This window comes from Hyalella azteca, unplaced genomic scaffold (assembly GCF_000764305.2).
Source record: "Hyalella azteca isolate HAZT.00-mixed unplaced genomic scaffold, Hazt_2.0.2 contig1385, whole genome shotgun sequence".
NCBI lineage: Eukaryota > Metazoa > Arthropoda > Malacostraca > Amphipoda > Hyalellidae > Hyalella > Hyalella azteca.
In genome coordinates, this window is record NW_025931704.1 from 87,013 (window position 1) to 104,020 (window position 17,008).

The window sequence follows — 17,008 nt, forward strand, 5'->3', positions numbered from 1 at the left end:
TTATTGCTAAAGAATTTTACTAGAAATATACAATTAATGGTTTAACGACTGTGGTAGAATTAGAAAAAATGTTTATAAATGATAGTTGAAATTCACCATCTTCTATAGAAATGCGAATATTATTTTAAAGCTCATTCGTTCTCTTTCCCCAATAAACGCCGCAGTCTCTGCAGTCGTTATTTTATTATCGTTTATTATCGTTTATTTTTTTATTTTATTCTACAAATGATAATTACGCCTGGAGAAATGCCTCTCATCGTCCGTAAAATTGCTACGCAATTCTGGCCTGATTTATAAGCGAAATTTTCCCGCCTTGACGTTGCATTGATATAAATAAAAGAACTGATTATTCAAACAACATTTAACAGTTCTCAAGTTACATGTAGTTTACAAAAAATTAATTGAATGCAAGTCCTTGGTACGAATAATTAATGTAGTTCCAATGTGCTTTCTGTTAATGGAAATCTATTTGCGTATTTAGTCCTTAGTCGTGTTTCCAATCATCATATGTACTAATATATCAATCAATGCAAATATTTAAATAGGTAACCAACGCAAATTTAAAATAATTTACATCATATTTAAATTATTGAATACATATGAACTGGATACCAGCTTTATGTCTATTATGAGTAAGCATTTACTGAAATATTAGACTAAATATGACATCGAACTGTGGCATCATATGAGATAGATATTTTCATCAGTTCCAAAAATATTCACCGCATACAAATATTAACGAGCATACAAATACACTAACAACTTGTGTATTCATTGCACGCACACACAGATTAACAACATACTTATAAAATTATGAGCTAGGGTATTTATGATTTAGTGTGTTCAAATTTAGTCGTAAATTTACTGTCATAAAGGAATAAATGATAAACCTCAGATAACAAGAAATTATTCTAATTTCTACATGGGCAATCTGAGATATCATTTATTTTGATTAATTAATGAAAAAATTAATAACTTTTTATGTCATTATTACGCAGGTATTGTATAACTTGAAACTATTTCGAATGATTCACCACTTACATCAAATAGCGCTCTCCTTGATTTGATTATGAATTCATTAAATAAATTTTCAAAAATGTCGAATTTTGCTGCCCCACTTAAATTAATATGGAATGCATTCTTTTTAAAATATATATCGTAGACAGCTGCCGTAACTTCACACGGAACTTTCTTTTTTAATGAAAGATTTCGGGCTTTTCTGTCCTCTTTGTTTACATAATAATTCAGGCGAAGCAATTTTAACGCTGCCTGAGCCCATTACGTTACTCGCGCCCCGCCATGAAGGTTTACCATCACTTATTTGTCTATTCTTAAGCCTGTCACACTTGAGCGTTTCGTCTACAGTGGCTCCACCCACCGACGAAATATCTTGAGCAGTTTGAGGCATCACAAATGGAGGGGACGAGTTAGAAAACATGGGAGGTGGCGAGAAGAAAGTTTCGTTCTTACTGTACACTCTGCCGTCAAAATTAATATCTTCTTGCAGTGGAGGCAGATGATAAGATACTCCAATCTCAAGTGAATCTGTTAAACCATTAAAAGATTTTACTGTAGAAGGAACCGATGAATTTATTGCATTATTTTCCGTCCTCTGAAATTCAACGGACTTCATAGCGGCACTTGAAGCCGATGAAAGAGCTGGAGTTTGGCTTTCAGGATCCTTCTTGTTTTGTCCGGTAGGCAAACTCGAGGCGGAAGATGGAGAGAAAGGCACCTCTTGAGTGTTGTCTTGCAGAGCAGGACTAAATCTGCCTTGCCTCCAGACCGCCATGTCCACCTGCTGATGTTTGAGTGGAACCTTCCGAGGTAATACTCCTTGACGGTCCTTTGATGACATGACCTCTTTATCTCGAGGGTCATCAGCCGTATCGCTGATTGCAGACAAATGGCTCACAGCAGGACCATCAGACGAAACAGGATCTGCTTCGCTGGATCTCGTTAAATCCAAGTCCAAGAAAGCTGCTCGAGATCGTTCATCAATCTGGAGCAAACTGTGCATACTTGAGTGGGATTTTTGAGTCTGAGCACCACACACTCTGTGATGTTGGAATTGATCTGAGGTATAATAACCCCGCGGAGTTTTGCCCTGTGGAGCATAAAGAAAAACTGATAAATTGTTATGAAAAGACGCAAGGAATTGGAGAAAAATATTATGGATATCAAAAGAATAAACCAGAATCGATTAGTGTTGCGGTATATTTTAATTTTTTTGTTATATTTCAGACAATAGAAAATGTGGCTTGGAAACAATAATCATAATAAGAAGGCTCACAGATCGAGGCAGGGATCCAATTCTGGTATGCTGAGCTGTGATGTCTTGATGTGGAGTGTTATGGTTGTAGAGGTTGTGATGGTGGTGGTGGTGGTGGTGGTGTTCGACATCCAGTAATGATAATTGGTTGAACGTGAGACTTGAGGACACAGCAGGGGCTCTCGGTGGGGTTGGCACTGTGGAGCATAGTACTTTCAAATTAGCAAAATTAAATTATTAAGAATCTTCCTAAATTAGCATTATGACGATGTCACCGCTAGATAAGCAATCTCTATTAAAAAGGCAGCTGCAATTCAATAAACCATATATTTCATAGCTAAGTAAGGTATAAAATAGATAATATATATGTACAAAGGTATTCCCCAAAGAGGACATTGCACTGTTTCCCATATTGTTCATGAACAACACACAATAAAATGTGTCCGTTTTGGTCTCTTGGCACGAAATTACAGAATGGGCATAGAGTAAATGGAAACTATAAAATTCTAATCAAATTATCGAACCTGATGGCATCTGGATTCATTCATCTTACAAGTAATAAACTAATTCAAGCAATTTGACGAAAGATAATGGCGATAAAAGTAATTTATTCTGAATTTCTTATATACTACTATTTACTAAAATAGTTTTAATCCATATACTACGTATTATACTAGTTATAATACATATACCATATATTATGCTAATTATAATACATATATCATGTATTATACTAGTTCTACTACTATCTATTATACTACTTATAATACATATACTATCTAATATACTAGTTCAGCTCACAATTAGTGTACGGGATGACGTCAGGACTAGACCCTGCAGTGTCCAGGTAGGTGGTGTCTGAAGGCTCAGTTTGGTTGCTCATCGAAAAACCATCATTTTTTTCTCGGGTCGAATTCCGTCGAGGTTTTGTGCGTGACGATCGCCGGGCTTTGATGACCACCACGACCACCACGCACGACAGTAGCAGTGATACCACCGCTACCACCACGCCTGCTACCAGCGGCGCCAGAGGACCGTAATGACATTAAACTCTCATATTAATATACTCTATGCATGCATTTCCTTGGCAACTATTTGCTGGTTTGGCAAACGCTGTTCAAACCTGAAAACGAATCAGTGATTCATAATCAACGAATACAAATATTAATTGATTGAACGCAATATTAATTAAAATCTATTGGTACCACTTTGATTATTAAAAGATGTCTACTTCATTTACAATTATTTTCAGATGTATATGATCTTTTATGTATGAGCGTATTAAAGTAGAAATATTTACATCAAAATACGTAGAAAAAATTCCAAGATTGTTTCAAAACTAAAATTTTTTAAATAGAGCCACCAAATCTCAACTCGAACGAAGTGGCTGCCAACGAGCGATTTTATCCCTGAAAGTTGCGGTAATCTGCAGCGATTATGAGTTTTAACACGAAAGAATTGTCCAAACTTTTTAACGACTTCGAAGAGCAACGCCTCCTATTTTTTTGCGTTTTTATTGGTCCCATCCTAGCTCCTACAATTTTTGTTCGGGATTGAGATGAAAGTTGCATCGTTTCAAAAATTGCGAAGCGGGAGGGCAACGCGATTGAAATACTTAAATAGCAATGCTCAAATTTGCGAAGAGTACAACTTCCATTATAAACTAATTGGAGACTCATAATTATTCTTCACTTAAAATCTGCTACTCGTATATATTCTTGCATTCTATGAACAAATCTTCATCCATAAATCATTTATCATGAAAGCTAATGAATCAAACCATCATAGCAAAGCCTGCTCATTACTCACCCCCAAGACTGGTTCTTTTCTGGGCCTTATCCTCGAGCGTCTCAAGCACAATGCGCACAGGAGCGCTACCACCACGCGCGTTCACGGCGGACACAGTGAGCGCATACTCCTTGCCGGGGTCCAGCCCCGTGACCGAGAACTCAGCCTTCGGGGAACTCGAGGTGTTGGCCAGAACTCTGGGCGCCGAGCTGCTGGAGTTGGCGCTGGGGCTGGCGTCAGGCGGACTGTCTTGACTGACGGAAAGCGTGAAGGTCTGAGGTAGACCGCCGTCCCAGCCCGCCTGACACCGCACCGTTGCTGACGTGCGGCTCACTTCCGAGACTGAGCAGTTGTGCACAGGCTCTGGAACGGCTTTGAAACAATGCACTTCTTTGATGAAAAATTATCAAGTCGCAAATGTTTTGGGTGCAGTTGTAAGAATAAAGAAATGATTAGTAAGACTTTTACATAAGTGTGCACTAGCGTAGGAGTTTTAAGAGACTTCTGTGACAGATAGGCAACATAAATTTTTCGTTTTGCACACCGTTTCGTGAAATAGCAGAAAATGAATAACAGCCACAAAGCTCTCCTATATTTTCTTCAATGTTTAACATATAATGAAAATATTCTTCTCAATGAGTGTCATTCTTGTCTTTGTCTTTATTTATGACCAACAAAATGGGTATTTGTGGCTTTGTTCTTGCTCCTGGGTATTAGTCTAGTTTGCCGCATAATTTACATAAAATTGCTCTTATGAATAGAAAATCATTGAAAAGAACGTAAGAGAACACACAATGCTTGAAATGATTGACTAAAATATCTTATTTTACTAAACATATTCTCCATTACGATGCTACATTTCAGCACAAGTTCTGCTCACCGGTGTGTATGATGTGTTGCTATAAAGTTCAACACAAGTTCTGCTCACCGGTGTGTATGATGTGTTGCTACAGTTCAACACAAGTTCTGCTCACCGGTGTGTATGATGTGTTGCTACAGTTCAAGACAAGTTCTGCTCACCGGTGTGTATGATGTGTTGCTACAGTTCAAGACAAGTTATGCTCACCGGTGTGTATGATGTGATGCTACAGTTCAACACAAGTTCTGCTCACCGGTGTGTATGGTTGCTACAGTTCAACACAAGTTCTGCTCACCGGTGTGTATGATGTGTTGCTACAGTTGAAGACAAGTTCTGCTCACCGGTGTGTATGATATGGAAGACACAAGGCACCCTCTGCTGGCCGACAGCGTTGGTAGCCCAGCAGAGCAGTGAGCCGTAGTCGAGCTGTGAGCGAGGCGTGTAGGCCACGTCTCGCAGGTCTCCGCTCACCGCTTCGATGCGGCCAGGGTCTATGGAGACCACCTCTGCTGACGTGTTAAATGCCCACCTGCACCGTGGTGGGGCGGTGGGTAATTAGGGCGATGTTGAGCTTAATTACATGAGATAAGTGCAGCAATAAGAACTGTTTTGCAGCTTAATTACATAAGATAAGTGCAGCAATAAGGGTTATGATGAACCTTAATTTCATAGTATAGGTGGATCAATAAGGGCTATTGTTGAACCTTAATTACATAAGATAAGTGGAGTAATAAGGGCTATGTTGCACCTTAATGACATGAGATAAGTGCATCAATAAATCAATAAAGGCTATGATGAACCTTAATTACATAAGATAAATGGATCAATAAGGGTTATGTTGCACCTTAATTTCATAATATAAATGGATCAATAACGACTACGTTGAACCTTAATTCCATGGTATAAATGGATCAATAAGGGCTCTGTCAAGACAAGGCCATGCTGGAAGCGAGTCTACTTCGTCCCACTTAATTGCCTGGCATTTCGCTCCTTCGAACCTGGTGGATATTGCCGTTCATACAAGGCTTAATACGTATATCAAGTTTAACCGCCCATCTCTTGATGTTGGATGTTGCCACAAAATACGCTTCCACTCACCTGAAGGATGTTGCTGCAGGATAAGCTTCCACTCACCTGAAGGATGTTGCTGTAGGATACGCTTCCACTCACCTGAAGGATGTTGCCGCAGGATACGCTTCCACTCACCTGAAGGATGTTGCCGTAGGATACGCTTCCCCTCACCTGAAGGATGTTGCTGCAGGATACGCTTCCACTCACCTGAAGGATGTTGCAGCAGGATACACTTCCACTCACCTGAAGGATGTTGCCGCAGGATACACTTCCACTCACCTGAAGGATGTTGCCGCAGGATACACTTCCACTCACCTGAAGGATGTTGCAGCAGGATACACTTCCACTTCACCTGAAGGATGTTGCAGCAGGATACACTTCCACTCACCTGAAGGATGTTGCCGCAGGATATGCTTCTACTTCACAGGTGACGTTGAGTCGCTCGAGTTTGGCCGCTCCTTTGACGCTAGGTTCTCGTGTCCGACAGACCGGGGAATCTGACGAGTATAAAGCAATGGCCGTCAAGCAGCGTATGAATTGAAGCAATTAAGTATATGAAGCTTATGGATGGCAGCATATGAATTTATTGTTTGTATATTAAATAATATTACGAATATTCATCTCATGCTCCTTTCTTTCGCAGGAAAGCAAATAAATATTCAGAAATTAAAGTTTCTGAAGCCAGTACGAGAAAGTGTGAACAATCATAAGATGTATATGCTCGTGTATATTTCCCTAAATTTAGCATTGTAAAGAAGCAATTAACATGTGAAGAATCTACTATAGATAAGGTCATTCCTCAGAAAAATGTGATAAAATTTAAATATATCATACGAACACCAAATGAGACTTTCAAACTTTAATATAAGTAAATTTCATTTTGCTAAATTGATTAAATTGAAAGATATTGCTACTTCCGTCTTTTTGAAAAAGTGGAAAGAGCGTACCTTTCAAGGTACGGAAAGTTTCATTTAAATGCTGATATTTAATTGGTTGACGTGATAGTGGATGTTGTGCAATGCATGAAACGATTGTCAGATGAATGGTGATTGGCAGTGGCATGATAACGCAACCTCAAACACAAACAGGGGGCGTGGTGGCATTTTTGGGAAGGGGGGGGGGGAATTTGAAGTGATCATATGTAGTCACTTATTAATATTGAATGATTGGTTTATATGTTAAAATCTTATGAATTTATTTTTTGCTTTAATCTACTATTACTTGTTTGGACGGGCGTCTTCTTATTTATAGATTAAGATAAAACTTTCGTCTCACTCAAAAATTTTCATTTGCATTGAATTCGTCACGGCTCAAATATTTATCGAAATAATTGCGGAAAACTACACAATTTCTGAAAATTAAAGATCTAATAATTTTATTCTTTTCCTACACGATTTTTAACCGAATTTTTAATTTAGCTATTCCACTCTACTCTTATGCTAGTTACTTATCTAAATCAGCCACCGGCTTTCATCACGCAGTATCGAACTCACGGAGCCTGTACTTGAGACTTAGATAGGGGCTTGTTGTTGCCGTAGAATTTTGTGAGCTTTCTTGATCTGGGCTCCCGTATTCCGAAGAGTTTAAACCTACTTTTATCGAAAGTCAAAATGATCTCTACAAAGCAATCTGTATTGTAGAAAAGATGTTCAAAAAATAGCTATGCAAATATGTCGGCTAAACTTGAACCCAAAATCGACAAATATTGGAAAACGATTTGGATTTAAAAGAACAGCGTGTCCACGCATTGCAATCATTGCTCTCTTAGGATATTTGAACAAAGCTAGGTAATTCTTATCGGGACTAAATAAGTATTTGAGTTGAGCTTTTTATATTATGCTGTGAGTGAGTGCCTTGAACTCCTACAGCCTGAGGGAGATAGGACGCATGGAACGGCAGTGGCAGCGCGTTATAATTTATTATAACACACATTATTTGATAATTATAATTATACTATAATTATAATTCGCAAGGTGATTCATGACCAGCGATGTAACGCGTAACGTCTCACGGTGATTATAAACTATCATGACAATTATGAGGCACGGGAGCACATTGTCTCCCGCGGTGATCATAAACCATCATGACATTTTTGTGACACAACAGCGCGCAGTATCGTGTGGTGAACATAAATCATCATGACAGTTATGAGGCATGACATCGCCCTGTCTGCCGGTGTGATCATAAACTGTCATCTTAGAGGTTTTAGGCCTCAAAAATAAAGTTTGTGATGTACGAGCGAGGAAGAAACTGCCCGCGATATGCCTTCCATTGAGCAGTGAGCAGAAACTTGGTCGCTATATCACCGGCCGACCCTCAGCCGAGGGCCGACAGTTGACGAGGGAAACGTTCCAGGTGAGGGAACAATGTTGTTTGCATAGCGTGTGTTATAGCTGCAACGGAGAGAATGTGTGGGTACAGAGAAGTGACCGCAGTGTTAAAATATAAATTGATATAAACTATAATTAGCCTGCATTATGCCGATATACATGCGGATTTTTTCATGACTGGTATTTTGAATGATTCTAATGCGTATGTCGCGACATTCTTTATACTCTGTCGGGCCTTCATGTGAACTATTCATGTCTGCAATTAAATAAAACTTTTATTTCGATATCAAATATATTGCAGCCTTGCAGGTCATTCATATGAATTTCCCGTGACTTTTTGGCGAAAACATTTCCAACGCCTAATATTTTAACGTATTTTATTGTACACTTTTCGTGTCCGATACTTGGAAGGGATCAATGTGGTCCTTTTATCCTTTTGATATTTAGGGACTGGATCGAGCCTCTCCAGGCCAGAGAGATGAAGCCCTTCACGTCCACTGCTCCTCAATATTGGCCTCTGGAGCCTCTCTTCACTTAAAGCCTCTCGCAAAAATAGACGATATTTTCTCGGCGATGCGTTGGGCTGATCTTGCATGGAGCGAAGCATCCTTAATACTAACATGTTCTTGTTGTTGCATCAACATAACGTACTGCAACACTATAACTTGGTCATGTTGCAGCATCAACATAACGTACTGCAACACTATAACCTGGTCCTGTTGTTGCATCAACATAACGTACTGCAACACTATAACACCTGGCTCTGTTGCTGCATCAACATAACGTACTGCAACACTATAACCTGGCTCTGTTGCTGCATCAACATAACGTACTGCAACACTATAACCTGGTACTGTTGCTGCAGCAACATAACGTACTGCAACACTATAACCTGGCTCTGTTGCTGCATCAACATAACGTACTGCAACACTATAACCTGGTCCTGTTGTTGCGTCAACATAACGTTCTGCAACACTATAACCTGGTCCCGTTGTTACATCAACATTAGTACAGAATCTTATTATTTATTTAATCACATCCCAACGTAACTTGTAACTTCTGGAGGATCTACTCATGCCTCGTGCCGATGTTCAAATATTAGGCGATCGGTTCCTTGGTCTGCTCGGAATAATCTTGCATTTTTCTAGGTTTTAACCCGACATTACTAAGAAAATAGCAAAGTATTTAGTGAACGAATTCGGAAAAATACACGACAAAAATTTGACTGCGCTACATGCACTGCAATAAAGCAAAACATTTGTGATGACTATAATCAAGCTTCAGAGAATTTATATTAATCTAATTACAACGAGGCATATCAACCTGTATTATATTAATTGTGAAGTAGTGATTAAATTTAGCGCATGACCATTTGGTATAACTTATTTCTTATACAGATTATCAAATTATGTTAATAGCCTTAAGCAAATTTTTGTCAAAGATTCGTATCAACAATTTTATAATAATTATTACAGCAATTGATGATAACCTCAAATAATTTTTACTGCATAGTTATAATAATATAATTTTTAAATAAATGATATTATTGAAAAGATCTACTACCAATAATACACTTAGTATTTACTTTCATCACTAATTATGCATAAACGTTAATGGGCTCAAGTACAAAAAATCACTCCGAGTAAAAGCCCCCGCCAATAAACGATTAAGCTTTGAATTAACCGTTAACATTTTATATGCTCGGAGAATAAACCGCTTTTTATATGTTTGTTAGCAGGAGCCTGGAGCCATAAATGCCCAAGGCGCGTGTTTCTAATGCCTCTGTGTCAGGATATTGCATAAAATTGAATTCATAATAAAAGAATTACAATAAATTCAAGCTTGTCCCACTCGCAATACATATCGCACTTTTAAAACTGATCCCAATTGCGAAACATATCACAATCATGACACACATCCCACTCATGACACACATCCCACTCATGACTCACATTTGACGATCGTGACTCACATTTGACGATCGTGACTCACATTTGACGATCATGACTCACATTTGACGATCATGTTGACAGGCTCGGAGTGTCCGAGTCCCAGGGCGTTGGCGGCAGCGCAGACGTAGGCGCCGGACGCCTGACGACGTAGGCGCTGAAGCACCAGCGACTGGTTGCTTAGGATGACGCCAGACGTGACGTTGTGGTGCAGTTCCTCACCCTAATACATACATGAATAATGCATTCACTTACATTGACTTGTCATAAATACTGATGTATGTAACAAGTGACGAAATATTTATTATGTAAATAATGAATTTCATCAAAAGAGACCAGAAAATCCAGGAGACTCTGCTCAATTTGCTACTTTTTTGGAGGCCCCAAAGTATCAGTCTAACTGAAAATATTGAGAAATTTGAGAAACTATTAATTGAATAATAATTTTCAAAAAATAAGATGTGGACTTCAGACTGTTGTGGAAGAAAGTGGACTTCAGACTGTTGTGGATGAAAGTGGACTTCGGTTTGTTTTATACATACTTTCAAGTTTTAACAAGCGATTGCCAGCGCATGCATTCCACGCAAAATAACCACAACAGGTGCTCCTGCCATACGCTCAATGATTTTCATCTGGTATCCCTGATCATTGGTAAATATTTTCTAGAGAGAGAGAGCGAGAGAAGAGAGAGAGAGAGAGAGAGCATGCAGTGCAAGAGCCGAGTCCTATTTTATCTCTCGCCGCTACATGTGAGCAATATTCTCGCTCATGAATGTTACTCTAGCTTCTATGATGGAGTTCCATGCCTGTGCATAAGGTGTGGTCAGCAGAGCTGGCTTATAAGCTATGCATGACATAACTGCTTCTGTGTTCCACTGCAGGTGGATAATTCAAAGTCACGAGGTAATCTCTTGTATTTATTGCAGCTTCCGCCTAACTGCAATCGCTTTACCGTATTTACGTTTTTGCATCGCTGGGAAATAAACAACGGAAAAACAAATAACTTATCTTGCTAGAAGAGTCTTATAAGGTATTATTTTTGTTTTATATAATGAAGTTATTATGTAATTGGTAAACGACTATCGTTTGTGAAAGATTAAATGTTGGATGCCTGTGAAAAGTGTAAATGGCTCGAACCTGCGTATGAATGTTCTATAAAAATCGCTGCAACGGAAATAAAACGAAAATATTGTTGAGTAGTGCCGCAGCTGTGCAAAAATTACGCAAAACAATCATTAATAGAGTCGTTTCATTTATATACAATTTACTTCTGCTGAATGAAGACAGAACTGAGGCTTGATGGACTTTAATGTTAACGCAAAAAAATAACGTTTGATATTTCCCTGATTTTCATTTTACAATTTGATCTCACAACTTCCCTTCCAAACGCGATATCAAAAAATGGATTTTAATATCGGACAGGACACGCTGCCGACGCGGAACATTTGCGGACACGGAACTCTGTGTGAATTTATCGGCTCGTAAAGTCGAGATGCGGATGATGGAGATCATCGATGCCTTCATGACTCATCGTCCACCAGGAAACGTAAAAAAAATCAAACATTTCCGGACTAGTGAAAAAAAACGAATTTTATTTATAGATGTGTAAATACTTACAGAACGTTTGATCTTACAATACAGAACGGATCAAATAATAATTTTTTAATACAGCTGGTTGCCAGGAGGGAAAAACTAGGGTTCCAGTTGTGATTTTCCTGTTATGCAACCAAGCAGAGTTAAATTTTGTATCGAGTTTTCACTGGGATAAGTGAGTCATTTTAGATCATTTTTACAATAGTTATAAGATTGAGTAAACGCAAGAATTTCTTTAGATAGTGAAACAAAAATTTCGAACCTAAGTTTTCGATTTTTTGCTGTTGTAAATAATCTTACGTCAATTTCATCACGTTGATTAAATATTTTATTTGTAATGTATTGTGGTGGCTTAAGTATTGAAAAATGTAATGTATTGCGGTGGCTTGAGTATTGCTAAAATGTAATTTATTTCTGTGGCTTAAGTATGGCGAAAATATAATGTATTGTGGTGGCTTAAGTATTGAAAAAATGTAATATACTGCGGTGGCTAAAGTATTGAAAAAGGTAATGCATTGAGGTGGCTTAAGTATTGCGAAAATGTAATGCGTTGCGGTGGCTTAAGTATTGCGAAATGTAATGTATTGCGGTGGCTTGAATATTGCAAAAATATAATATATTTCGATGGCATGAGTATTGCAAAAATATAGTATATTTCGGTGGCTGGCTTGAGTATTGCGAAAATGTAATCCATTGCGGTGGCTAAAGTAGTATTCGGCTCGTCATGCCTGCTCCCCGCTGGCTTCGTTGACGCTCCGATCGAAGAGACTAGACAAAGTTGTGCAGGAATGTATGTTCAGACTTGTGGTGGTTATTTGAAAAGATCTGATAAAACAACAGCTTTCAGGTCTCATGTACACAAGTCGAGAAATTACAGGCCAAACTCGGCGACAGGCCAAACTAAACTTATTCTTCTGCCCTGATTCTACTATAAGATACTATGTTATAGTAATATAATCTTAACTTGCTAATTATTGAAGATATCCCTTGATAATATAGCACTCACGTTGTGAAGCCAGGACACTTTGAAGGACTTTGGGTTGGCAGAAATGTCGCACTCGAAGTAAACGTCAGAAAGTTACTTAGGTAAAGATTTAAATTTTTTTGTTCTTAATTCCGTGTCATTTCGAAAATCATGTCAGTAGAAAATTACCTAGTAAAAATATCTTAATTAAGGTTCTGGTTCTGGCCAGACAGGAGCCGCAGTGTAGATAGCTCAGCGCTGTAAGACGTTATTTAAATCAAGACTATAATTACTTGGCTCAGTAATTTTGTCGCGTAGAGCAAAAATATGGACAGGAGATTATGTCGTTTTTGAGTTTAGAATTCTAACCAGACTTCACTGTGCACCTTGTAGCCTCTTGGGAATGGAAGGGAAAGTGGTGATGTGTTTATTTAAAATTATAAGTCTTGAATGATGAATAAATAATTTAAATGCTCTGAGGTTGATGTTCAGGCATGAAACATCGCTGTGCCTACACACGCACGTATCAGCAAACCACATTAAAAAGATATTCTATCTTCCGAAATCGTATTAAATTTTATCAATAATAACAATCTGAGAAAATTTTCATCACAAGAACAGATGCCTTAATGTTGAATATTGGATTTGACAGAACTGGGGCCATCCTTTCAAAACTCGCTAAGTGAACGTAAGTACTTATTACTATTACCAATCATAGACAAGTACTATTTTCTTGTCTATGATTGGTAGATCTGGCTTGAAAGCCCGTCAATGATTGGCGGATGAACTTACGATCTCTTAACTTTTTTTGAAAGTATAGGCCCTGGATACTCACAGTGCACTGTGATAGATCCATGATCCTCCAGATCTTTGTGATCCAGCCTGGAGTTCCGAGCTTTGCACGTCACCACAGCGCCCTCGTCTGACAACTGCGGCGTGATCGTCAGAGTTGCGCGAGTGACGTTACCGTCATCGAAATTCTGGGATTCAAAATCATTATTTTACAAGAGATATATCATTTTTTGTTCTTTATGGCTGAATTTTCTTAAAGAAAGTGTTATTTACTGTTTTTAGACTTGTATAAATAATTTTCAAAGAGATATATTATTTTTTATTCATTATGACTGAATATCCTTCAAAGAAGTATTATTTATTGTTTTTAGAATTGTATAAATAATTTACTTGTGTACGAAATTTTTTCATTATGACTGAATTTCCTTGAAGAAAGTATCTAATAATGTTTTTAGAATTGTATAAATAATTTACATGTGTACGAGAGTATACACCTGGTTGACGACTAGGTTGGTAGCATCAGCAGAGTGGTGGAGGGGTGCGTCATCCCACCACCATGTTATGGTAGCGGGTGGTCGCGAACCAACGCTCTCGCACTCCAGGGTGGTGGCCACCCCCTCAACCAGGGGGGACGATAAACCTTTCATCTCAACCCGCAGCGGCGTTACTGCAAATTAAATAAATTATATATAAATAATAAAACAATAAATATATTTATGTAAAAAATACAATAACAATAAATTAATCATAAATACAATAAACCAATTAACAATAACATAACACAACACAATTATAATTATGAATAGAATAACAAATAATTATGAACAACAAATGTATATGAATAACAAATTATATAATTATGAATAAAAATTAATCATAAATACAATAAATATATTTATGTGAAAAATGACTCCTCATTGGCCCACAAAATCGTATGTAATAACATTTCCTTATCAGAGCACCGACTATTAAAAGAACCAACAAACGGTTGCATTCAAAAGATAAACTCTGGGAAAACAAAAAAAATTCTTAGTTTTCAAATCCTGAAAGGTTATCAATGCGTTCATGATTTTTGAAATAATTAAATGCTGTTGTATTCAATTTTGTTAAATTTAGGTCTTGCTAAAATCCTTTCATTAAAGAATAAAATATGATTTAAGGTTATAATTGTGCTTACTGAGGCCTTTGCAGTCCATTTTGTAGGCAATGCATCACATCAAATTGCAAATTTAAAATTTTTTTAATGCTTCAAAAAGTACTTCCCAACATCACCATATTCAATTGCCGACTCCAACTCACACTCCACAGCAACACTATTCTTTACATTACAGCCTCCACTTACGTTGATGGTTTACTATAAATTCCAAGCGGAATTAACAACAGATATTTTATCAATATCAGATATTTTCTCAATATCCATGACAATACATTCCACTAAACTAATTAAAACAAGTACTGATTGCTAAGAAACTTGTAAGGAACCAAAATAAGTCATAATTTCTTCAAATGAATTATCAATCTTAAATTACTTTTTGATGCATTGTTCACTCGAGGTTATTAAAATCATTCCTTCGTATTGACATTTACAAACTTTTGTTTCAATTTTATCAGCTGGAATTTTATCAAAGTGATCACTACATAAATTATGAAATTATTAATCGTAATCGAATTTTGTATTAAACTTCATAATTAAGGCGCTTATTATCGAAGTAATTCAAAGTACCTTAATTACTGCAAAAATAATTTACTTCACTTAACAGCTGCGATGGTTCGCACTGCATCATTTAACAAAGCAACCATTCCGTTAACAGTGAAACAAATCACGATGGCGTGCGTGTGCCGGAAGCAAGACGGTCATTTATTTCTACGTAGAATTTTACGAGGTGTTCGAAAAGACGCGCGCGAGGTGGCGTGCGCCAGTGAACTTAAATCGATGGAGTAAAGTAGGAACGCGTACTTAATATATGAGAGCGCAGCACGAAGAGTGAATTGGTATGGAGCATGTAAAAGAGTTATGAATGATGGTAGTAAGTCTGCCAGCTGATCGTGTGAGAGAGCGGCACGAAGGGTGGCTTGGTATGGTGCATGTAAAAGAGTTATGAATGATGGTAGTAAGTCTGCCAGCTGATCGTGTGACAGCAGTTGTAAGCGGAGGTGACTTGGTATGGAGCAGGTAAGAGAGTTATGAATGATGGTAGTAAGTCTGCCAGTTGATCGTGTGACAGCTGTTGTAAGAGGAGGTGACTTGGTGGGGTGCAGGTAAGAGAGTTATGGATGATGGTAGTAAGTCTGCCAGCTGATCGTGTGTCAGCAGTTGAATAATTGCAGTATATCAAGCTGCAGTCATTTTAAACCATGAATGCAGAATGGGATCGTACAGTTCTCTGATGAATAATGTTGGGTTCAAGCTAGAGTGTGAAATTCAGTGGATGGCATAAACGGGACCGACAAAAATTGATGAAGGTAAGAAAGATGCAAGGCGATCACCATTGGAAATTTGAATTACATGATAATGAAATGGCTGAAAATTGATTTCGTGTATCAAGAAATGAGAGGAAAAGTTTTCGGAAGTTTATAGTTCAGCAACTAAATGCTGAAGGCGAATTATCGTGGAATTAAAGTAAGTTCATGAGGATTAGTTGACGACAAACCTTGATATTAAAGCGGGATCTGTCAAAAATTGGATTATTTTTAAGATAGAGCAGCGCAGAGAACAAATTTACTGTAAGGATGCCGATAAAATGAATTTTACGGCAAAGAAAATGATACGACACTATTCCATTTTTCCGCAAAGGCCAGCGACGTTATCTAGCACTCGGTTAGCTGGTTCAATGGTAAATCAGCCAGAAGCTCAGAATTATCTGATTAAGCCGTCAAACCAACCAAGAAGCACTCAGGTAGCCGGTCCAAGGATGAAATCAATAATAGAACACAGAACTAAATGGCTCAAGCGTAACGCAAATGACAAAATGAAAGACAGATCACCATAGCTCAAGCGTAACGCAAATGACAAAATGAAAGACAGATCACGCACACGTTATGTCGATCAGCACTGACGCGGAGAGAGGTTCAGTGGTGTTGGTGTTCAGTGCTTGGCACATAACTTCAGACTTCAGGTCTCGGCGAGCCAGGCTCGGCAAGTCAAGGCTGGTACTTGACACTTCACCCTTACGTGAGGTGCCACTTGAGGGAACTGGTACGCCCCGGTACCACCAACTTACCGCCGGGTAAGGGATACCTTCAAGTTAACAATTAATCTTGATTAAAACACGTAACGTAAGATGAACATTTTGTGTTAATTACTTCTATAGTTAGAATATTGTCAATGAGCTAATTGTTGTTAATTTATTAATACGCATACTGTGGCAATATTCGTATTTTGCAAATAGG

The 17,008-nt window shown here is 38.0% G+C and overlaps 1 protein-coding gene across 1 annotated transcript in view; it reads right to left on the reverse strand.

Moving 5' to 3' along the window:
- Positions 1 to 368: 368 nt before the first annotated feature.
- Positions 369 to 17,008, reverse strand: part of LOC108678249 — a 30,761-nt gene continuing 14,121 nt past the window's right edge. The window contains exons 4-14 of the mRNA XM_047882556.1: positions 16,653 to 16,856; positions 14,113 to 14,285; positions 13,662 to 13,806; positions 12,869 to 12,939; positions 10,333 to 10,492; positions 6,379 to 6,487; positions 5,261 to 5,448; positions 4,082 to 4,432; positions 3,074 to 3,286; positions 2,294 to 2,469; positions 369 to 2,107 (exon numbers count right to left, since the gene is read on the reverse strand). Of these exons, the coding sequence (XP_047738512.1) occupies positions 1,178 to 2,107; positions 2,294 to 2,469; positions 3,074 to 3,286; positions 4,082 to 4,432; positions 5,261 to 5,448; positions 6,379 to 6,487; positions 10,333 to 10,492; positions 12,869 to 12,939; positions 13,662 to 13,806; positions 14,113 to 14,285; positions 16,653 to 16,856 (2,720 nt within the window). The 3' untranslated portion in view covers positions 369 to 1,177. The remainder of the gene's footprint in view (positions 2,108 to 2,293; positions 2,470 to 3,073; positions 3,287 to 4,081; positions 4,433 to 5,260; positions 5,449 to 6,378; positions 6,488 to 10,332; positions 10,493 to 12,868; positions 12,940 to 13,661; positions 13,807 to 14,112; positions 14,286 to 16,652; positions 16,857 to 17,008) is intronic.